Source organism: Larus michahellis, chromosome 1 (assembly GCF_964199755.1).
Source record: "Larus michahellis chromosome 1, bLarMic1.1, whole genome shotgun sequence".
Taxonomy (NCBI): domain Eukaryota; kingdom Metazoa; phylum Chordata; class Aves; order Charadriiformes; family Laridae; genus Larus; species Larus michahellis.
In genome coordinates this window covers 93,207,517-93,232,138 of record NC_133896.1, presented here as the reverse complement: position 1 = coordinate 93,232,138, position 24,622 = coordinate 93,207,517, and the positions used below count along the sequence as shown (strand labels likewise).

Sequence of the window (24,622 nt, the reverse complement as noted above, 5' to 3'; positions counted from 1 at the left end):
CTGTTCTTTAAACAATCATCCCAGTAGCAAAAAAAAAAAGGCAAACTGTTATAACTAAGAGATAATAGCACACCACAAGTTATTACAAGGACCCCGTAAATACCCGAGTTTTGAATACAGTGAGGGGAATGGATTTGCCTGTAAAACCAGCAAAGCTTTGGGAAAGAGCAACACGAATGATTGGGGGTATCTGCTAGTTTCCCTGTAAAGGAGTAACTGAATTGTCTGAACTGTAGAGGCTGCTAGATAGGTGACTGGGATGAAGGTGGAGAAGAAAAGAAACATGACAGAGATCACTAAAAGCTATGTGGTTTGGAGAACAGCTGCAGCAGTTTAAGTAGAGCAATAGTTTTCCAGTTTCTGCAGCTGCTGGTGAGGCCGGAGTGATGAAGGTTGCACTCCTGGTAGCAGTTTGTCTCCAGCTGTGCCTTCCAGGCCCACCAGCAGAGGTCAGGGAAGACAGCTGGTTGCAGCAGCTCAAGACCACAGTCAAGTTTGAGTCTGAGCTTTGCTTTTGCATGCTATCCTAATGAATGCGGTGACTCCATCTACCAATAAAGCAGTTTCCAGAGGAACTTAAATAAGCAGATAGAGCATTTGTAGAAGCAGAACATATAGAACATTTGGGGTAAGATTTTCTTTTTCCCCAGAAACTGTACCACAGTACAACTTTATCACTTCACAAAGAGCACTTCAAAGCAGGAGAGGAGCAGAAAGAAAACTACAGGCAAAAAATACCTTTAACAGAAGAGGCTGAAATAGTTAAGAAAAGAGATGAGTTTTACTTAAATAGCTTTCTGAGAAAAGTCAGTATAGAAGAACACTCACTACATCTTAAGACCAGTTACTTTTACAGTTTACCACATTTTTTTCACAGATTGTTGTCAATATCTGCAATAGCTAGAAATTCATTTGAATACTTTAAAATATTTAACCTGTAAAGCTCAAAACACAGAGTTCTTGATGCCTAGTCTGTCCATTTCAAGACTGCTCACTAGTCAATGCAAAAATATTCCAGTACAGTTCCTCTTCCTTTCTTCCCCCACAAAGCCCACAAGGCAGAGGATTTCTGAGAAAATGCTCTAACTTCAGGGAAAAACAAACAGACCCCACTCTTCAGTTGTCAGACACCCATGACATTCATCCCAGCAGCCCAACTCAGTGCATGTTAGAAATCTTGAAGTTATACAGTTTGTGAAACATCTGAGGAATATTCTGTATCTGAAACGAGAGGGAAGCAGCTGGACTGCAAAAAATGCACAAGACAAGCCATAAATGACATAACTCAAATAGTGCACGTTTATTCTGAACAGTATTTCTAAAGAGTTTGAGAAAAACAAAACCATGCTCCTGATGTACAATAAGGGCAATGATATAGATTAAAAATGGACCATCTTATTGTAAAGAATTTGCTCCCCCTGCAACTTAACTTGTAACATTGAGAATGCATCTGTAAACTGCATACAGCATACCTTTGACTAAATCTTAACTCAAGAGACCAGGGGTGGTCTTAGCCAAATTAATCAGGAAGCAGTTGCAGATTCAAAAGAAACATCCAAGTCAGCAAACACTTTACAAAACACAGACTTTGTGCATAGCAGCTGACCCTGGATTACAACATGGGGGAGAATAAAACAATCTGGAGGATCAAATTTTTACTAGACAAAGGGCACCATCAAGAATTAATGAAATATCACATAAGTTTGTTTCAGTTGTAACAGTATGTCATATTTAGTTGGCAGGTTTAACCATTAGCTGCATCATGTAAACTCAGCCAGTTTCTGTATACACAAAATAAAATCTCTCCCTTCCCCCTCCCAAAAATGAGGGATACCTCTCCTGGATGATTCTTCTTCCCCTGTACCATGGTTTCCTCTAGTAGGAGTCTTTTTGTAGATAATATCTTCATACTTCAAGCGATGTTTGACAAAACCAGTTGCAGAGATTAAGGAATAACTCACATATACAAAATTTACACTCCAAAGTTGTTAGTCGCATACATTTCTCTTGCTAGATCTTCATCCAGAACAGGAAGTGCTGATGTTTTTTTTTTTTCCACTGAAACTCCCAACTTTAAAAAAAAATAGTTGTTCATAAGCTGCTATTTTCAAGCTAAAAGGAGGTCCTGCTGCAGCAACTGAAGTTCTCTGCAGTAAGCTCATACACTTCAAAAAATTTCAGTGTTTCTGGGTAACAGCATTAAGATACAGCATTCTCCTCCCACACTCAACACAGCAGATACACTAATAAAGTACAACTGTTTGTCATTCAGAACTGTTGACCTTCACTTGCCCTTATCATGTACAGGGAATTCAGCCTTCTATGAGATTTAGATTAAACCTTGCGTTCAAGATTCAACAACCGTTTTCCAGGATTAATAGCCTGGGAAAAGGAGTCTTATATTTGTGGTTACTCTCTCTTCCACCTCCTATGAAACATTTTATCAGAAGTTACAATGAGGCAGGTTTGCTGTGGAATAGGAGCTTTAAGATTTGTTTTCAGGGATACATTCATAGAATGATGGCAACCCAAAGCAAAGAGAGACAGAAACAAAGGTTAATCCAAGTTAAGTTCAGACATCAGACTCATACTTTTAAACCTGAAGGAAAACTGTCTGTGAAACACACTGATTTGTGGAAGCCTACGACAACAGCAAATCCTAAGAGTTCATATCCCCACACCCATCTACCCAACCCAAACACTTACCACTTAGTTCTAGAAGAATGAAGAGCACTTTGCTTGGCACCAGAGGCAGCTATGGTCTGAGTTACAGCTGTGCTGCACAAACATCCTCAAATACAATACTATCTCTCTCCCTCCACATACTTCTCTTGGTTTGGTCTATAGATGGCCAGGGAAACTATGTTGGCATATGACAAGCTAATTGTGCTTCAATACATCCCCTTCTAGAAAGATGCTGGAACTGTCAACATAACCAGTGCGAGCAGGTCCTAGCAGTACTAAAAATAAGCTTTTGTCAAAACTAGGCTGCCTCTGGCCAAGGAAACTGTTTGCATCTTTCTAGCCAGAGTCTGCCACCGAGTGTTGCAAACACAGGTGCTCAGGCCATGCAGATGGGCTTTCGTTGTTAGAGATCTGCCCATCCCCAAGATTGAATTAGTGCAAACGCAGCAAATAGACTAGCCGTTTTCCAGGATAGGTCTGTCAAGATGCACTCCAACAAACACCACACAGCTCTGGGAAAGAAGGAATAATTCTGGAGCAGCTTGTATATTCACCCCTTGGGTATCAAAGACCACATAATGTGCAATAAGGGGTGCCATCCCTTGCCTGATCACAACTCCCATCTTGAAATCCTTGGTTCCCAAGTCACCGTCAAATGACTGGACGGCACCTACTAACCAGATGTATGCTGCAACGCGCACTATCGGTTGGAGGCTTTCAAAGCGGATGATGTCAAGATCCAGATTTAAACTTTAAAAAACAAACAGGAAAGGAATGCAGTTCAATATCTACTTGGAGGATGCGGCAGGTTGGTGTCGTTTCAGCTCAGTGCACTTTCCCAGGTGCTTGGAGAAGAGTCCAAGCTCAAGTTGGTATTTGTATTGGCATACATAAAATCGCTGGCAACAGTGCACAGAAAGGAGCACTGATATTCAGGCAAACAAAGCATGAAAGGATGCAAAGCAGAGCTTAGTAGAGTTTACTGTAGCTTTGAGGTTACAGTACTAGGAAGAAGCCAGTCAGCCTATTTTCCAAACCCATAAAACGCTCTAATATATGCTGCTTTCTCCGGTGCTCCATGAACACCCTCTCACAAGGGGAGAACTGCATTATTACCACTGAACAGGGAAAGAGGAAAAGAACCTTCAAAAGGAGCAAACTGTGCAGTTCACCACCTCCTCCCAAAGGAGGGCATAAACACAGCAAGCCAAGCCAATCCCAAGCAAATCCAGGAGATCCCTGCAAAGCCATGCAATTAGGGTCAGATTGGTGTTTGCCTTCTCAGCCTTGCTGCCTGGTTTCCTCAACCCTTGCCTCATCTCAGATTTGTCACCCCAGATTTAGTAGTTGTAACAAATTCATCTGGAGATGGGGGCTTGCCTTACATGATCGAAGCTGGTAAGGTGGTCACAGTCACTTTTCCCATCCCAACAACACAGATAAAACTAACTCTCAACGAGCCCTACAGCTTTCACCCATTTTTGAAGCAAGGATCTTGCTTCAGGATTCATATTTTTACAAGGTTACTCTTGCCAACACCAGATCTAGCTCTTACTCTGGCAGAAGTCTGCTGGGAGGTGAGTAAATGAAAACAAGAAAAAACAAAGACCACTCTAAACCCTCCTCTCAGTCAGTTAAGAAGTGTAGCACCAGCTTGGGTGAGGAGTATTTAAAAAAAGCATTCAAAAAGATCAGCCCAGGCAGAGTGAAAAGGTATGGTAAAGTAGCCCACTCTGCTCAGCAAAAGATGGAGGAAAAAGCCATACTCAAAAATATTGGGAAGAACTAAACGTATTTCTTGAGGCGGGGGGAATTAAGAGGAAGAGTGGGAAGTACTGAAGTAACATTCAAAGGTTGGGGGGGACTAAAGTACCCTGTAGGTTATAAAAAACACAATAATGTAGGAGTCAAAGGACAAGATATTGCTTTTCCTTTTCCCCCCCATTGGATTTACATTCTGCTTACTGAAAGAGATAATTCTGAAGGAAACTTGTCATCAGGATAACCTGCTCAAGCCCTCCAACACCTCAAACTTAAGAGATCTGCACACCTTTTCCCACCCCCCCCAAAAAAAAACCCAAACACCAAAAAAACCCCCATAACCAAACCAAAAAAACCCCAAAACTGAAAGAAAAAAACAAACCCAGAAAGGAGAGCTCAAAAAAAAAAAACCCAACCCCAAACATGATTGGAAAATCCTTGGAAGAAGCATTACATTTTGTTGGAGAGAGGTCAAGAAAAAAAAAATTAAGAGGATGAAGGGGTGGAGTAAAAAAAATAAAAAAAATCAAGAGGCCTCTCTTTCCTTATTTGGCGACAAGCAAGTGCAAGAAAGTGTTCGTTGGTGTTTTGTTCAGTTGTCGGTCTTTTGCACATCTGCGTTCTGGCCAAGACAAGGGGCTTTGAGGTTTTTCTGCAGCACATGAGCATCTGCGGGTTCTATCCTCTTGTAGTAGTTTTTCTTCGTCTCAATGATCTCAAAGCCAAACTTTCTGTAGAAGTCAATTGCGGACTCATTGCTGATCTGGACATGCCTGGGACAGAAAGGAAGATAGAGAGACAGGTATCAGAACTTTCTGTGGTACGGTATTCTGCCTCCCCACTCTGAACAGTCAAAGACAAGATAAGAAAAGAAGCTATTTAGATAGAGACAGGAATGATGGTGTAAATTCAGGACTGGAAATTTTGGTCTTCCCAAATTAATCCTGAGCTAACGCATACCTCCTGGATGGCCTGTGACAGTCATTCTGAGAAGTGGCAAATGTTTACCCTCAGTAAAGCTCTTTTAAGGAACACAAATAGCAAAGAGACTCTGAAGCATTACTAGCTCAGTAATTTCAATTTTTCTTCATCTAGAAGTGACAGGTATTTTGTGGAAATATATAACAATGTTTCACTGTAGAGCCAATTTTAACTTCCTCTGGTGACCCTTTTTACATTACCAAAACAGTAGTTTGACTGATGATCCCTACACAGTGCAATGCATAACTGGCAATTGTGTTTGATAGGATTTTAACTCGTTGCTCACTGTAAAGTATCCCCCTCTCCTCACAAAAAGCTATGGCAGCACAAAGAAGCCCTAGGTACTTAGAAAGTCCCTTCCCCTTTTACCTGTCTCCCCCAGAGTTTTACAGATCTTGCTAGCATATTTCAAAGATTTCAAGGCCTCTAAAACAAACAGCCATGAGTTCTTCATTCTAAGCAACTAGGAAATTTATTTGCACAAGTTCTATAAAAAAAAAAAAAAGATGTTTGGCTCAGCAAAAGGCACTCATTAAACACTCCCAAAATTCAGTGGACACTGGACAAACTCGTGAATCACTTTGTCATGACAACATGCTGCATAACCATAGAACCAAAGCAACTCAGAAAGCAACAGCAGAACAAAACAAAAGATCTTAGTGTTAAGCCCAATAAACACCAAATAGCTAAAAGGAAACTTCATAATAACGACAAATTTAACTACTGATACCAAGTTGGGTGCTAAGCTGCACAATACGTTCAGATAGAAGATGCACAAGCAACAGGCATAGTAATAAAAATCAATGGGCCACTAAAAGAACTTTGTTATGCCCAACTCCAGGGGCTATTTATCATCCCAGAAACCTACTCTGAGAAGTGGAAAGAAGGATTACAAAGGATTTGTTTTTTACATTAGAACCAGCACACAGTTCCTTCACTGCACACAGTGCAAAAGCAAAAAGGAAAACCTGTGCCAACTAGCAGGCATCTGAAAGACTTCATTACCATTCTTCTGACACAGGAGAGCAGCAATACAAGCCAAAAGCAGCTTTACTTGAACTCCTCTTTAAAACACCTGTTCCTCTTATAGACATGTCACAAAGCTACAACAGTAGAGGTCTTGGAAGACTTTGCATCTCCTTGGCAGAGGTGGACTAAGCTTGAGGAAAAAGTCACTCCATTTATAGTGTTATCAGTGTATGAAACACTTCTCACTAAGCATCTTTGACAGTCACAGAATCACGGAATTTCAGAGTTGGAAGGGACCTCTAGAGATCACATAGTCCAACTCCCCGGCTAAAGCAGGATTGCCTACAGCACATCACTCAGGACTGCATCCAGGTGAGTCTTGAAAGTCTCCAGAGAAGGGGACTCCACAACCTCCCTGGGCAGCCTGTTCCAGTGCTCTGTCACCCTCACCGTAAAGAAGTTTTTTCTCATATTTGATCGGAGCTTCCTGTGTTCCAGCTTGTGCCCGTTACCCCTCGTCCTGTCACTGGAAACCACTGAAAAGAGTCTGGCTCCATCCTCCTTAGACCCACCCTTTAGATACTTGTAAACATTAATAAGGTCTCCCCTCAGCCTTCTCTTCTCCAGGCTAAAGAGCCCCAGCTCTCTCAGCCTTTCCTCATAAGGGAGATGCTCCAATCCTTCAGTCATCTTTGTTGAGTCCTGGCAAGAGTTCAGGGTGTAGTTCTGTGGCAGCATAAGTCCATCCAAACCATACCTGCTACGGGACTCTCCCTAGCAGAGATATACATGCTTCTACTGGTATAAGCAAGCAGTGATGGACAAGGAAGAAGCTGGCTCAGAGAAGCAATCTGGCCAAAAACTGCATCAGCTCACTTGGTATTCACACAGACACCAATGCACAGGAAGAAGCAGAAGTGTGCAGCCAGCAGCAAAGGGGAAGGCAAAGCTTTGGCATCTATGGATTTCAGGCTCTATTTCCATGGGGGATCTATTAGGATGGTGGTGCTCTTTTAAGCAGCCCTGTCCTCTGCCCCAGTGCTTGTTCTCATGTCTGCATTGTGCCAACTGCTCATGTAGAGCACTTGATTTAAAAAAAAAAAAAAACCACGAACAAACAAAAAAAAACCAACAAGGCACCTCCACCACCCAAAAAAAAGGCACATTAAACCCAAAAACAATGTTCAGAAACAAACCCAAAAACCAGTTTCCCCAGCTGGGTCAGGTCATTGACCTAGTTTACTGTGTTGCTGCACAAACAGCTGACCTGGCACAACACAAGAATGGGAATAAGCAGTTGAGCCTTGCTACTGTATGAGAACCTAGAGTGCTTGCAAGCATCTCTGATCTGATGTTCTAACCTACACAGCACTGTCATAAAAGACAGACAGCAAATGTATCAAAACTGCATGCAAGATTTGCAGTATTTTCGATTCTGAAGATGGCACTGTATGCTAAAAAAATTCTTTCACAAAAATTTTTTTTAGTCATACAGTGTCATTCTGCTATAGACATCATTTTGTAGCTACATTACTTTCAAATTCAGCAAATGTGCAGAAGCCCTTCTAAAGCAAGCAAGCTTTTGGTTTTCTCAGCATCACACAAGCCCAGAATATGACCCCTAGCTTTCTTGCTAGTACTTACAAGATGTCCCATGATCCCAATGAAATACATACTGAAAATGCTCTTGAATCTCCCTCCCTTTGCTCCCATATATGCCTCTATCATCTCTCTAAAAATGCATGAGTGTTACTCATTTACTTACAGATAGATGTTGTCAAAAGTGCCATCTTTTTCACAGATGTTTAAGACATGATTCAACATTTTAGTTCCTGCCGAAAGGTAAAGAGATACTTAAGAAAACCAGAAGTGCACAGTCAAGTCTGTACTTAGCTAAGGGCTTTTTTGAGGAGACACAGGTTAACTGTAGGTAGGCTAAAGTGACAAGAGCCTGTAAGAACTAGGAAAGGCAAATAAAACATGTATAAGTATTTCACTATCTTTCTGACTGCTCATAAAATTTAATTCATTGTTTCTTCGGAGAAAAATAATCCAACAGCCCAGAAGCATACGTATAAAGCAGCTTATTTAAATACTAGCTTCAAGGTTTCAACCTCACCTCAAAATATGGTCAAAACAATATATAAAGCAGTGAGAGCATTGGTTAAGTTTTTCTAATAAAGGCCTAGTGAAGTAATTTAAAATAAAGTTATTTTTTCATTCCAGTTTGTCAAAGCAAACAGATTACCAAAAGGTCTCGATTAATCTGGCCTATGGATTTGCAACACGGAGAAAAAAACTAATTGCCAAATAGACAGAAAGCAGGTACTACCCCTGAGCAGCAATACTCAATAGTGATAAAAAACAGTAAATAGAAAAAAAACCTTCATTTAGAAGAGCGAACAGATAAACCCATGAAGGAATGTTGTGTTCTACTTATATATGACTTGCATACTGGCTGCATACCTCTGACAAATTATTTCATATCCCTGTGTATCAATTTTCACATCTGTAGAAGCAGAGTATTTACATCATGGCATGATAACATGATTAAGACTAAAATAATCTGAAATCCTGAATTAGAAAATTCTACAAAAAGTTATTTCTGAAAGGCAGGAAAAAAAAAAAAAAGAGCATATCGTTAAGTCATACTCTTTCCCCAAAGTACCTTCCAAAGAAATCAGTGGCCTGAAAGTGCACTATCTTGGTTAAAAATCTGAAAGAGCATTTAGAAGGCTGCATAGCAATGTGGTTTTTTTGATGACTCTGATAGAAAAGATGATCCTTCTTACCTATTCCTAGCCTTCGGTAGGGTGCCAGGCATCCAAGTGTCATGATGTACAGTCTCTTCTGGTTCTGGGAGTGATCCACCCTACAGCACACTGCTCCCACTGCAATATCATTGAAATACGCTGCCAGGGAGGGAAACAAAGTGTTATCAGTCACAAGCCTCAAACTGCACATACAGCTCCTTCATTTATGGCCTATGTCTTCCTTCCTTCCCCCCCTGCTAATTCTCCCATCCAGATAAAGTATCATACATACATTGTGGCTTAACACTTGGAGTGAAGTTACCAATGGTGCTCTGACACAGTGGTTGGCTTATTACAGTTCAAACCAACTAGCAACAACATCAGGAGGTAAGCTGGCAGCACACATCTCTCAAGTTTTCTGCTGTAACAGAAATCATGCCTAGTCCCAGTAAAATGGAATCTAGTTAGAACCCAAACCCTCTGAGGTTGGGACCGTGGCTTTTTTGAGGCTCCCAAAGGGTTATTTTTCATTATATAAAACAATAAAATAGAAGGATCTGCTATTCAAAACCATTATGGATAGCAATGATGAGCACTTCTGCCACTGTAGCCCACAATTACTGGCAAGAACATTTGTACCTAATTTGGCTAGCTCGCCAACCTCCAGTACATCCTTGTAGAACTTGTCATTGTAGCTGACAGGAAAAATGACCTGGTTTAGCCTCTTCAGCTGCTTAATGTTGTGTGGCGTCACATCTCCCAGCTCGATCCGGCTACTGGAACAAATCAAAACATGCTTAACATCTGACACACTGCAAAATTTCTAATAATCTGTTCAATACATAACTGAACTGCAGTGTTCAACCCATACAATTAAGTCTTCTGTTGGTGGCTGATTTAACTCCCAAACCCAATTTCAGTCAGTACTATGCAGCCAGAAATTTCTCAGGTCACACTTCACACTGATGTACCATAGTACAAGCACAGTTTTACTGAGTGGAAGACAGGAGAACACTAATCTCTGTAGGAGTATTAGCTTTAATTTTATCCCATTAATTTCCTCACTGATCGTCAAGATTACCGGGTGGGGGGGGGGAAGAACCCAAACCAACAAAGAAAAGATGGTAGGGACAGAAGGCCAGAACACAGACCAAGAAAATGAAATCCTTTTCCATGCTTCAAACACAGCCTTAATTTTACCACCTATCAATATAAAGCTTATGCTTAGACAAAGACTAAGTTGTTACTAGACATCTGCCTCTAAAAAGCAACGATACTGTGTGCAGCAAACTATTAAGCCTGTTAATTTGCAAGTGTGCCACTGTCAAGGTGATATGCGCATCTACTATGATCACCACTGAAGTCATTCTTCCTTTTGACTGAGAGCAGAATCACAACCTTGAAATACCAGTACTGCACTGAATTATACTGAGAAGAAACAGACCAAGCTTTGCCCTTTTGTGAGACTAACTTCCTGACAGGAACACTACATATAGAAAAGCGAGTTAAAAAAAAATAAAATATTAGTTGACTAGTTGTTCATATTCCCCAAGTCAATTTCTTGGGTGCAGGTAGACAGTTTTAACAAGATTTGCAAGAATGAAAAATTAAAAAACCCAAGATAATAAAAATATTTTCCCAAATGGTCACCACAATAGGTAGGCAGGTACAAAGCCAATGCATGTCGAGTTAGAAACGCACACCATTCCAGGTTCATCTCAGCCTTGTTTTACTGAATACATACAGGCAACTAGATTGTTTTCTGCTCAAACATTGGTAAAGACACTGTTTGCTTTTTTTAAAAAAAGTCAAATTCTGTTTTCAAAGATTCTTTTATGTCAGGCTTCAAAGTTCATTCTAGTAATGTGCAATAGCTGCTTTCCATCTCCAATGCCTCTGGTGCCTAGGCAGCTTGTTTTTTCAGATAGGTTGATGCCTAGGACGCAACAGCACAGATTAACTTAAATAATGCTGTGAAACAAAGAAGATATAATAACCAACAACTATTTTGTTCAAGTAATGCAGAATATAATCTGTCTCTGCTTTATTAACTGACCTTTATTATGCATCAAAAACCCTTAAACGATTAGTACTCCAGATACCACATCGGTTTTAGTTGTCGCTACCAATGATGGGTGATAAATACACAACGCTTTCTAGGCACTGTACTGCAGCCTGCAAAACTATCAGAAAAAGCTACAGGAATGAAGCCTTTAATGTTTACTTCAAGCATGTCTTTCCCTCACACCCACTTTCTCCTTCTCTTTTACAGCAAAGAATACAGTCTCCGTTCTGCAAAGGTATGAAGGATCACCATTGCCCACTCTCTGGTACGACACAGATCAGACAATCTTTCTTCTGTTTAGCCTTACAGAAGCTAAACAATTTCTAAGTAGGGCCTACCTTTTAGAGAACCATCTACCTGTAGCTAATGGACTATTGATCATTTTGTAATTCTCTATCAGATTAATATGTTCCAGTTAATTATTCTAACTACTTAGAATTAACGGATGCCATTTACATATTGAACTTTGCTGACTCCAAAGTCTAACATTTCATCACACATTTGCCAAAGAGATTAAAAAGCCCTCTGGTGTCAAGCATCCCGTGCCAGTATGGGTGCTTCCAAATCATTCCAGGCAGCTCTTCATCTTCCCCCTACCACACTGAACATGTTGATCTCACCACTCCCCCACATCCCTCACTGCAAGAGCAATTGCTAAGCCGTGAATCCTTGTAGTTTGCCCCGAGCTCTACACAATTGTACAGGAATTTCTTGAAGAGACATCTCACTAGAACTGGACAGCATGTTCTCCAACAGTGATCTCAAGAATGACAGAAGAAGCAACAGTCTCTACATTCTTGTATCTCATCCATGTTAAGATACTCAGGCATACTACAAGCAACAGCTATGGGATATATTTCTAAAGTTTCTAGCTATAAACCACTATGTTGTGCTGAAATAACCTGCAGTATCTCTTTTCTATGACACCTACCGCCACCAGCCCTTTGTTTCGCCACCTTTTCCATCTTCGAGATTATTTTTGCTCTCAATATTAAGATTTGTTTCCTCATGTATCACCACTTGTGAAAGCCCCTTTGATAATTATATTCCAACATAAAGTTAAGTACTGAGCTAGTAAAGATGATCTCATCACATGACAGAAGTGCTCCCATTGTAAACAAGCATGCTATCATGTAATACTTGTTTTATGCCCAGCTTTGCACAGCTGTTCAGCCTAGCATGGCAGGGCTTCTGCAAGCACACAGAAGGCAAGTTGTGCCCTTTTCTAATCACAACCAGCAGCGCTGCCACCTTTTCCTCACAAAGGATAGGAATAAAACTGTGGCACGTGGGTTCCTGGGTGTATTTGTGTCTGGGAGAGAGTTTTGCTGGAGTAGAGGACCTCAATAATCTCATACTGGGAGTGAAGACTGAGTAACCTCTTTTGCTGTGATCTGCATCAGAGTGGAAACCAAAGGGAGCAAGTCTCAACTGCCCAGTTAGATAAAGATCAGCTGCAGAGTAGGTGGTCAGTAAGGGAAGAGAGAAAACCTCACGTTCACACTCAGTCCCTTGAAAGCCTCGACTTTTTATCCAAAGGATTTAATAGTATATTCACCTTGGTGATACTTCTTTTGTATCAGTAGATCCAAGCTTCAGTAGATTGGTAACACTAGCATGAACTCTTACGATGAACTGACAGCAAAGTTGCTCTAGAGCAAGTCCCTCTTTATATTGGAGCAAAAAATCTCAGACATACACTATTATCAGGTAGTGTATTTTCTAATATTATTTTAAAAATAATTAGTTAATAATGGAGTAAGAAATCGGGCATTAGAAGTAGTCACTACGGAATATTACTGATGACAGTGCAACAGGACAAAGATGTATTGTCAGGGGCAGTCAGGACAAGATGGCTGAGAAAGAGACCATGGCCAGAAGATGGACCTTCACCAAGAAGGTTTCTGACAGGGAATAAATGGATAACTGCAGACACAGAGTCTAAGGGTGCTCGTAGCTGCTGAGTCAAGACATCACCTCTGAGGCTGGCATCAGGCCAGAAAAACAAGCTGCTAAAAGGTAGTATAGTAGGTGGCTAAAAGGTGCTGTTGACAGATTTCCTCAAGCCCTTGGGCTCCCTCCTCTATCTCTCACCACTTGCCACATTCATTGCTGCCTCCTGCCATCTCCTGCTTGCCTCCGGTGCTCTGTCACTAGCTGTTTCCTTGTTGCTCAAGAATTGCACCAGGGCCAGTAATTTATCAGGGAGAATAACATGAAAAAAGTTTGAGAAACACTGCAGGAAGCATAAATCAATATGCTTAATGTGTCTGTTTAAATAGTATGTACTCAAACCATAAATTTCTTTGATGTATAGCACTAGCTGATTAAATCAGCACCACATCTATTACACACAAAAACATTTAATAAGTAAACTAAATGAGGTCATGGAAAGGAAGACCCACATCATGAGAGTTCATCACTTTGCCTGAGGACAGTGTGGCAAAAGTGCCACTAGGGCCTCAAGTAAAAACACAGAAAAGCTGGCACTGCTGATGAAAGCACCAGTCTTGCTGATCCCGACTCACTCATTTCCATCCTCTTGCTGGCACAAACATTTGTGCAACAATGTGGTGAACCAACCTCAATTAAAACTAACCTAGCCAAAAAAAGAAGTTTAGTTTTAAACCACATCAGTCCCCTGATTGGGTTCACCACACAAGTCTTGTGCCAACATAAAGAGAAGAAAAACTGCCAAAGGCAGAACTGGTCGGTTCTGGAGCAGAAGTGCCAGCCTACCCTAGTTTAATCTGGAAGTACTGTGCAAGAGGAGCAGAGAGATCATTCAGCTTCTAGATGATCTTGTACTACACCTTGTAATCTACTGAACAACATGCACTTTGAACCTAAGGACTTAAAACTACCCCAGCCTCAACAAGATAAAGCACCTGTAACAAAGGACACAAAATGGTCACTCCTTTCTTTTCATTGGAGTAATGGAAATAGCTTTGGTTGGGTTTTTGTTTGGGTTTTTTTTTAATTTGTTTGTTTTTTAATAGCTATCTACAAGTAGACCTGATTCTTGAAGTTACCTCTAAGCCAAATCAGTAACTTAAGTTTACTGTATCAGCTAAGGTCTGATTAGACCAGTCTTGTGCATTCCAACTGAGTATAGGCTGTACCAGAAATACTTCTCCTCTGCTGTTGCAAAGAAAAAAAATAAATCATGACCTCATATTAGCATGAGAGAACATAAAGATGTGTAAAGAACCTGAAGCACCTAGAAGGGACATGCACTTCCTTAACAGATTATTTTATTCTATTATTCCAATAATATTCCTATTACACACACTTATCACTGGCATCCTACATCTCAAATAACACTCACGGAGCACACAACAGTCAACTGTATTCATCTTAGGCGTCAAAACTTCTGGACCAAGTCAGCCACCCCATCCCAAGCAACTGTGTTTATTATGAAAAAACGAGGGACTCTTGGCTCATCATATCAGGCCTCTTATTACTACAGTGCTCTACAAATCCATACCCTTTCCTAGATGGATTCCTACCAGCCCTCTGAAGCCACTTAAACATCTTCCCTTGCAAGACTGTTCCTATACTACTAATATAGCTAAGCTTTCTTCTGATTTCCATTCTAAATGCACTCAAGTTCTACCCGTATGTGGGTACCAACACACCGTATCCCACGTGCCTTTTCAGAAAGCTACCATGACCTCTTTATACTTTCCTTCTAGTAACTAAAGCCAAGCTCCTGGCCTCCTCCTTTAAGACTGGCTCTTAATTCCTGTTGTCATACTAGCTCTTCTTTGCATTCCTTCAGATTAATTTTCCTTAAACATGGCTAACCAAAACTGCTTACAGCACCCCAAATACTTACTATTGCCTTATACAACAGCAGTAAGTTTTTCTCATTTCTACCAGAAGCATTTTCCTGATATATCCTAAGACTATGTTTGCATTTCTCCCACCTGCAACATACTGTGACTCAGTTACAGAGGAAAAAAACACACAGAGACTTCAATAGTGAAGGGAACCGGTTTCTGGTGCGTAAGGCTGCTGTTCATTAAAAGCAACACTGCCCAGCGATGCAACACAAGAAGTGCAGAGTGATCCATGAAATCCCAGTGGAAGCAGGACTTTATTTAGTGAGGTGACATGCAGCAGTTACTGAAGATGAATGCATGCCCAGAACATCAGCATCAACGCTCCTGCTCTTGCATGCTGGTGCCCCAAGATCCTTCAAGCATTTGCTAGAAAAAAACCTCACACTTTTTGTAAGACCAAATGCAATCCAGTTAGTCCTACTGCAGCTGCACTCCTCTATCTGCAGCCTACTACAGGGCCATGATTAGAACACTATTTTTCATATAATGTCTTAAATTCAGACTGGAAGTAACACAGGCTAAATGAGACTAGCTTATGCTAAGGCTGCCTTTTGCCTCTCAATGTACACCAAAAGAGAACTGCTATATAGAGTGATAGCTCAAGACAAAGCCAATTTCCAGAGTTACAGTTCAAGAGGCAACACAAATTCAGTCCCAGAATAGCAAGTGTTGAACATTAGTTCAGAACCAACATCAGGGAGAAAAAGGGGGAATTCCGAGTTTCTTAATGCTGTAAGAATCTCAGTCTCATTCAACTTTAAATAGTGCAAGTCTCTCCCCAGAGGGATGTGCCTGACTGAAACAGATCTGAGTGTAACTGATAGCTGGGCTCAGGCTTATTGAAGGCATCTGGTATGCTAAATTTAGCAGAGCTGTATCTGCAACTCACAAAACTTACTGAGGTATCATGAAACAGTCAGGAGAGGGAGCACAGGGGAGAAAAGGGCCCTAACAAATTAGAGGACTTCAGAGAAGGTTTGTCACCCGCTAAGCGGCCAACTAGCTTTATTGCTTCTATTTTGGCTTCCAAGTCAAAGCAGGAGTCTAGACAGGATAATCCACTCATAAAATAAAACCAAACCAGAGCTATGAAAGCTATAGACCTGAAGGGTGTGGCTTTGTTTAGATTAAACTCCAAAGCCAAAAGAGGCTCTCTAGTGTTTTGGGGTTGGTTGGGGTTTTTTTGTTTTGTTTTTTTTCTTTGTAAAACAGATGAGCTGTCTTGCTAGGTGCACAAGTTAGTCTAGTTTTTGTGGGCAGACTGGTATGTTTTCAATTATCTAGAAGATCTGCAGGCTGTAAATCTACTCTGCTTCACTTGTCAGAAGGGTAACTACAAGCCTAGCATGCAAAAAGTCTTAACCAGTTTGCTTCTGAAGCCCCCTGACTTTCTTTAGCCCCACTTACTGCTGAAAACATGTATACGCATGACACCTGATACCCTACTGGAAGTTACTCCCAACTGCATGCTGGATTGTAGAAGGGCATAGGGATGTACAGAAGAAAGCTAAGCAATTTTAGAAACAGAATTAACAGACGACTTCACTGAAGACTTGCGATTCAAATGGATCTCAGCATGAATAGGTTTCACTGGCATGTGTCATAGTTTTCCAAGACATACTTCAGACCCCTTCACCTCCCTCCTTTATAACGAAAAAATACACAGTGTTTCTGTGTCAAGGTTTCTTCATTATATTCGGATAATTCATTCTGCTTCAACCTAGAAAAGCTGACCATTGTACAAAAGACTGGCCAGTCTTTCATATGCAAGAAGCAGAGTTATGCTATAATAGCCTCACAGTTTTCCCAGCTGAAACCTGTTCTTTAAGAGTTGTACTAGATCTCAAATCTAGACTCAACCCTGATATCAAAAAAAAAAAAAAAAAGAGACAACCCTAAAGCTAAAGTAGCAGTACAATCATGAAGCATCTCAGCTGTCTGATTATGCAAGTGCAAGGGGGAGACAGTGAGGTCATTTCAACAAGTGTCAAATAAAAATAAACTTTCCCCAAAAAATTAAAAGCTATCTCATTCTACAGCTGGATACAAAGAGCAGGAATCACCATGCCCAGCTGACAGGATTTTCAAACTCCAAAATACCAGAAATAAACATAGTTGGTCTAGAACGCAAAAGCAGACATATGTACATCACTTAGTAGCCTGTAACTCTTTGCTGCTTCAGAGCACCTCACGAAGCAAAGGCTTAGATATTGTACCTGCCTATCCCAGGTGCATCAAAGTCAGGTGAAAGAGGAAGCAACTTGCCTGTGATCATACAGCAGATAAAGAGTTGCCAGAAATCCTAACTCTCCATTGCTGGTCTAACCACTTTTCCTTATTAGTCAAGTAAGCTCACAAGAACATTCAGATTTTGAACCATGACTGCAAAGCATAAGTACTTCACCAGTTTGAAACAACTGAGCTCAAAATGAGTTTTGTGTCTCCATTATCAATACCCTGAGACATCTTACAAGTTATTGACGCTTTCCATACCCTCAGTGTCCCTGGATATAACAATTATAACGCTTACTTGCCTCCCAGGAGATAATAAACCTTCACTAATTAATGCTCATAAAGTACCTGATGATCCTCAGGTGAGAACAGAGGCTTACCTTCAAATTCAAAATAGAAGTGATGCTGGGTTCACAAAGCACCTTATTTACATAAATCTGTATAGCTCAAAGGCACTTCTTGTACTTATATTAGGTAAGAAACTATAGAATTGACATATGAGGAGAAAGGCATTATCTGCTTCACACAAATTATTTCTCCAAGTCACTGAAACACCTTTCTTTACAAATGCCTGTATCCATTAGATTAGCAAAGAAAATGTGGCAGGTCACTATGGGTCTCCTGCCTATACTTCAGATTTCAGTCCCAGGCTTGGTGGTCTTTTGAGGTGTTCAAATCATGCATTATATAAAGAACATACTCTGAAAAATTAACAGAATGCGCTATCAGTTTTACACACCTACCTTTAAATACTTTAAGGCAACAATCATTGCAAGCACCTAACTTATCAAGCACAAAAAAGATACTTCCCCCCCCGCCTTTTCTTTTCCCAGTTTTGAATAATGAATTGTTTTCAAATGAAAGTCTCTGCTAAAGAGATATTTAGTAAAAAACAAACAGATTTCCTTTAATTGCAATTTTCAACATAGTTTGTGATCTTTACCCACCAGAAATTCCAAGTGACATGGAGAGAAAACTTACACAAGTTTTAAATTGCTGCCCTGGGTCTCACCCCATACTCTCAAGAGAAGATAAATACAATGGTCAGATGGTGAAAATGGGAAATTTTTTCAGGGATTGAGATTCTAGTCTGCTAAGGGCCAAAAATCACACAGAGCCTGGAAAAGAATGAGGAGAGGGAGGAGGAAGGCCAACTGAGCTCAGGAAGCACTTCATGCATCAAGATCTTACCATGCAGCGTGGTATTTTCAATCAGTTTAAAAAAAAAATTACTCTGCCCCCAGGAAAATTCAAATACCTTAATCTTAGTCACCTAGTGACAGTGTTCTGGAAGTGGTTTTGGCTCTATTTTCCATAAAGCCTCATTTAATTTCCTTTCTGTAATGAATTTATTCAATATGCTTTGACACAAATACACAGTTACCCCATTTCAATGCCGCGCTTCTCCGCTCTCAGGTCTTCAAGTCCAAGAGTCTCCAAATAACCAGCAACTCTTCTATGCATAGACTGCTTCTCTCCCCCACCTCCACTTCCTCACCTCAAATCTCTCTCCTGACAAACTGTTACTGCTCTGAAACTATCACATAGGTCATTTCTTCCCTTCCCCTCAGGGAAAAACCCACAAAACTTTCAGCAGGGAGCAGAAAGTAATCCTGACCTTGCCTGCCTCACTTAGAGCAGAAGAGATGCACTTCTCTCTTACCAATTCCCAAACAAATATAAAGATCCAACTTCTCCTGTCCTTTCCTCCTCCTACGGGTAAAATTATCTAGCGCCTTCTCAGATTATTGGTCTGAACACTTCTAATGGTTGCCAAATGGGCAGGCTTTTCAAGTTCTGAATCATTTCCACTTGAATAAAAGTATTTTTCTGGCTCAACCATCACACATTATTCCCCGTTTTAAAAGAGATTTAATGTGTCAAAGGAAGATGCATCATTTCTCTTGTCCTCAGGAGATGGCAGCAGAGTCTGTGGCATTTGGTGATTAACTAAAGATACTACATTTTTCACAAAAGAAATGTCCCAACCTAGCAAGCCAATCTATATACTAAGAAGCCACATATATATGTAAAAAGAATTTAATGGTCAAACACCACTCAAAAGCCAAGACTGAGTTCTAAAGTGCCTCAATAAAATGGCTACAATCCCTATGCCACCTTCCTATCCTCCCGATCCTTCCTGCTTCATGGAATGTCTTAATCTAGTTATGAAATTAAACTCAAAGTGGTAAGAGTTACAAATTAGGTTAAAGCACCTATAATAAACTGCACTGAGTTTTTATAAACTTATTTTAGAAGATATTACGCTATTTTTAAGGATGCATATAGGCAAGGTCTAAATTTACCATCCATGAGATTAAATGCAGAAAGTACAGCTCATGCTCTGACATTTCTAAGTTCAGAAAAATCCTAAAACCAAACAATGATTTTCAAGCTCAATTACCTTTTTTGTCCTGCCTCCAGTGTATATGACATTTCAGCAGTTTTCTCATAAACTTGGAACTTCCTCCCATATACGTTAAGCTTAGCACTGTGCCTTGCAAATGGAAACAAATCAACAGTTCCGCATGAACTCTGTAGTACTAACTCAGAAAAGTAGAGAAAAAAACAACCTTCCCTGTTCTCATGAGAAACACGCACGGCTTCAGGACCTTGAAGGGTTTACTTTGTGAATCCAGGCAAAACAAGCAGAGATATCAGAGCTTACCCATAACGACTCACTGTACTTTAAATACACTATTGTTATTTTTCTGTTATGCTCAGTATTCCCCAGCTGTGATGTCTCTTCTACAAAGGCAGCTAGAATAGCACTAGCCTGCAAAGCCTTTCAGTTACAAAGTTCTCTGGGGCAGCAGCTACCTTTTGCGTAGCATCTAGCCTGAAGGGCTCTTCTGCAGCAAGTCAGGACCTTCGGAAACTATGAAGCATAAGATTTAACTGCAACACATACAAGTTCAGAGGCAGTCTCCTAGAAGTTTATTACAGAAAAGTAGTACGCGTTACTTTCTGAGACAGCAGTATAATGCACAGCACTCTGCTCCCTGTTTCAATCAGTTTTTCATCATGTGGCTACACGAATGCTGGCACATGTCAATCCCACAGGTGTTTCCCATCAAAACTGGAGAGGGGTTTGGTCAATGTGACAAAGTAACACATATGCACAGGAGCACAGGCACCAGGCCCTGCATGTAACGTGCACTACATGCTCTATATATGAGCTGACACTCCCAGTCACAGCAGATACAAGCATACAATACAATGGAGCACGCGTGTCTTGCATTACACCCCTTGTGTAATGTGGTTTTTAGGTAAGGGCTGCAAGGAAAGGCTGGATGACTTATTCTCACAGGCTCCATCTGAACTGAAAGAGGTCAGGAAAGCATCCTTATTTTAAGACATCAAAAGGCAGCAACCAGCAAATGCTCAAGAATCAATAAAATGGTTAGTGGTTGGACACGATGATCTTAAAGGTCCCTTCCAACTTAGACGATTTTGTGTTTTCTTTCCTTAAAACTAGTAGCATAACAACTGTAAAGACAATACAAAACCACTGAGCAACGAGCGAATCAGCACTGCAAAAGCAGCAAAGCACAGGGAGTATTATTTACATCTGCTCTACGAAAACAGGCAAATTACTACAGACAGTAGAACCCGAGTCCCTCCCACTGGTATTTTTCCTCATACAAATCCAATTCTAAAATAGATTTTCAAATTCCAGAACTAACAATAACAACATTTAGGAATACAATAAATGAAAAAAGAAATGAAACTCTAGAGAATCATGAAGTTCACTAACAGAACAGTGAACTACCTCAGTTTTTCAACTCATGTTTAAAAAGAAAAGGGAAACAACAAGCCTCTAAACTATTAAAATCATTCAGAAGATGAGGACAGAGTGAACATAAAGCCAAGTACCACAAAAGCAGGTGGGAGGTAATAGCAATTACCAGTTCAGAAGCTGGTGTTTAACTCATCAAATAACAGAAAACCCACAAAACTTTAAGCAGCTCAGAAAGCAAAAAAATCTTACTGTCTCTGAAGCTAGAGGTCCTCTGTAAAAGAAGTCACCTAATCTCAAATACCCTGATGACAGAGACACTGTAACCCCGTATGCATTATTAACACACTGCTATGTTATTTTGAATTCAGAGAGCTAAGAAAGATGGCTGCAAGCAACACACATTGACTACACAATCACTTTTAGATCTGAAATTTCAAAACATCAGTGAACTTGCCAGATTCTTTTTTAATTCTTTCTCTGCCAAAGCAGACCGTTCATAATTACAGCTGATGTTATGGGTCTTAGTGCTCCCAAAATTATCTCTGCACTTTGTGGTGTGAGTTACTATGCAACGCATACACTCCCAGAAAAAGTTCTCAGATGGAGTCAGTTTGTTCAAGAGAACTGATCCACAATTTTGGATTCAATACTGAAGACAGAGCAGATCCCTTCAAACACCACATTAGTTTCTGTATGTTGGGAGTTGAAGCTTTAGATCTATTTTTGGACCTATCTTCTGACAGTGCTTGTTTTTTAGGGATCTTCTCCGATCTTCGTAGCTTTACTAACAACTTGGTTTTGTTCCAGGGTACCCCTACGTAATTTAATACATTCCTTATGAAGTCTTTGTCTAGTCCTTTGATTCTCCCATTGTATTTAAATTGGGTTATTTTTCCATTTGAGTTCTATCGGCCTATTTTCCTCAATCTGAATTTTTGGAGAACACCTGGATTCAATATGAAGATTTGTGATTCTGCACAAGAACTTGCTGTGTGTTTGACAAGCCAGGAATATGCTGCTCTTCAAAGAGATGAAGAAGTACCAGAAAAGTGGGAATATAAAAGTACAGAACCCAAAAGGATCAGTTCTGAATTTGAATCAGCGATAAAGCTGCCTGTAAGTAGATATAAAGTAAAAGAAATAAAGTTTGGTGCTCCGGAAACAGAAGAGGGTTGTGTGGGGTTTTTTTCTCTATAGCTTTTTATTAAAAAAAAAAAAAGTTACAGAAAGTAATAAGCTCCCTGAAATAAGAACTGAGCAGTGCAAGCAAAGCCAGGGCTCAGCCCCTTGTGGAGCACCACAGCATGGCGGACAGCTCTGGCTGTGACCTGACAGGAGAACTCCACGGCTGGCTCAGGCCTGACACGCCTGGGCTGCTTTCCACCTCATGCATCCAGGCCCCAGTAACCCCGTCCCTCAACTCACGACTGACGTACGGCCAAAGTGGAGCTAAGCTGTAGAAAACAGCAGAAAGGTCGACGGAGGATAAAAGGAAACCCAGTTGCATCAGGAGCACTGCTGAACAACGATGCCGTCAACTGCCACTTCATCTTGGCTGATCAGTGCTGCTTGCTCTTCTTGCAAACTCCGTCATCCTCATTATAAGGTGACTAAGAGGCAGGGTGCCCTGCTTCATACGTAGGGTGGTGCAGGCGAATAAAGGATTGCCCGAGATCCCAAACACACCTATTTAATGTCACCTGAGAGTCAGTTTATTTGCAATCATTGCTGAGCCTCTTCCTACAGAAAGCTGCCAGCCCCGCATGATGTTTGAAGCTGCTTACACGCTGTGAGAAATAACTAAGTATCTGTTATCAAGCAGACTTGTAATGTGACCTCACCCCAATTGCTAATAAGCTAAACCTCTTACCATTTCTTAGTAAAAGCTTAAGTGCTTCAGCTTCCATTCACCCTGCCTTAAGCTGCCAAACTGGAATAATAATATCCAGCATTGCATAACACCAGTTTCAAGGGGACTGGTTTAAAACTCCTTTGAGAAACAGCTGTGGAAAACTTCCTTTGTGCATATGAAGAAACTGAGTCACAGAGTGTAAAGATCACGTTTTGTGGAGCACAGGTGATGCTGAAATCAATAAACATTAGGGGATTTAAACAACATTAGAAAACCTGTCCCAAAGTGACCCGTGCAAGGTCAGGCAGGTCATCTGACACCAGAGCAGAACCGTAACTCTAAAGGCCTCCGGTCTCCTGTTCAAACACGGCACCTCGCTTCCTCCACTGAGCAGGAAACCCAGTGTTTCAGCCAACCACAGCTGAAATCTCTAGGTTTTTCAAGAGCCACCAAGAAGTGAAACCAGGCCTAAACAGCGTGCTACAGAAACGGGACACAAAACACAGCTCGTTTTCATCCATCCACGTTGCACGGCCTCCATGCAGATAAAAAACTTAAAGGCTTAAACCAACAAAAGCGCTAAGAGGATGGTACAAACAATAGCGCTGCAAAAACACTGGTCCGAGGCGGGCAGCTTTTCAGCACAGAACCAGCGGCGCTTCTTCGCTATCCGAGTATGACCGAGCAGCCGGCAACCCCCGCCCGCCGGCTGCCGCCTCCCTTCGTGCTGCGGACGGACACAGCCCACCAGCCGATGTGGCTTCAGAGCACGAAGTGCCGCCGCGTCCCAGAGCGGGGCCGAACGCAGAGTTTTCGCTCCGGCAGCGGAATAAGCGTTACGACCGGGGGAGGAGGGGAAAAAGGGGTGGGGAGGCGGGTTGTCCTGTGGGGAGCTCTGGCTCCCCACCGGCTTCTCCCCACGCGAAAGAGGCTCCCTGGACCCCGTCCCGCCGCGGCCCCGCTCCCAGAGGGCGGGAGAGACGCAGCCACCCCCCCAGCCTGAGGCGACGGCGGCAGCGGGGGCGGCAGCGGCAGCACCGCTCGGCCCCCTGCGCCTCCCACCAAGGCGCGGCGCCGCCCGTCCGCCGGCCGCGCCTGGGCCGCACCGCCGCCCGTCCACCGGCCGCGCCTGGGCCGCGCCACCCGGGCCCGCCCCACTCCGCTCCTCGCGGCGGCCGGCGAGGCGGCGCGGCCAAGGCGGGCCCGGACGGGCACCACCGCCCTGTCACGGCCCGGACGGGCCCGCACTCACCCCTTCATGGTGCGGCCGCGGCCTGGCCGGCGGCGGCGTCCGCGGTAGCTGCGTGCAGGGCCTGGCGGTACAGCTCCGTCCTCCTCCTTCTCGGCCCGGGCAGCGCGGGCGGCTCAGCCTCCTGCTCCCGCGCCCGCTCCACATGGGCCTCCGTCCGTCCGTCCCTCCGCCGCCCCGCCCCCGTAACCCTTCACCTCACGCCGCGCGCGCGCCCGCCTCCTCGCCGGCACGACCCTTCACCCTCCTCCCGGCCCCACCCCCCCCCCCCGCGCGCGCTCCGCGTCCTTCCCGCCGCGCACGCGCCGCACCCTTCGAGAGGAGGGAAGGGAGGGGGGGAAGAGGGGGCGGAGCGGCGCCGCGCAGCGTCGACGTCCCCCGCGTGAGCCGGAGGAGGGGCGGCACGAGGTGGCGCGCCTCGCCACGTGGTACGGGGCGGCCAATCACGCGGCCCTGCCGGTTCGCGCGGGCGGCCGGGCGCAGGCCCG

General features: G+C 42.4%; 1 protein-coding gene across 3 annotated transcripts; it reads right to left on the bottom strand.

Annotated features, from left to right (window-relative positions):
- Nucleotides 1-1,276: 1,276 nt before the first annotated feature.
- NAA50 (N-alpha-acetyltransferase 50, NatE catalytic subunit) lies at nucleotides 1,277-24,385 on the bottom strand. 3 transcript variants are annotated; one of them, XM_074593404.1, is made up of 5 exons: nucleotides 24,138-24,385; nucleotides 9,789-9,925; nucleotides 9,189-9,308; nucleotides 8,162-8,228; nucleotides 1,277-5,219 (listed from the first exon to the last, which is right to left on the bottom strand). In XM_074593404.1, the coding sequence occupies exons 1-5, from the start codon at nucleotides 24,143-24,145 to the stop codon at nucleotides 5,039-5,041; spliced, it is 513 nt and encodes a 170-aa protein (XP_074449505.1). In that variant the 5' UTR covers nucleotides 24,146-24,385; the 3' UTR covers nucleotides 1,277-5,038. The 3 variants fall into 3 exon arrangements, with proteins under 3 accessions (XP_074449505.1, XP_074449506.1, XP_074449504.1); XM_074593405.1 differs by having other exon boundaries at nucleotides 9,789-9,922; nucleotides 24,138-24,321; XM_074593403.1 differs by lacking the exon at nucleotides 24,138-24,385 and adding an exon at nucleotides 19,696-19,785 and having other exon boundaries at nucleotides 9,789-9,922.
- Between the last annotated feature and the right edge of the window lie 237 nt (nucleotides 24,386-24,622).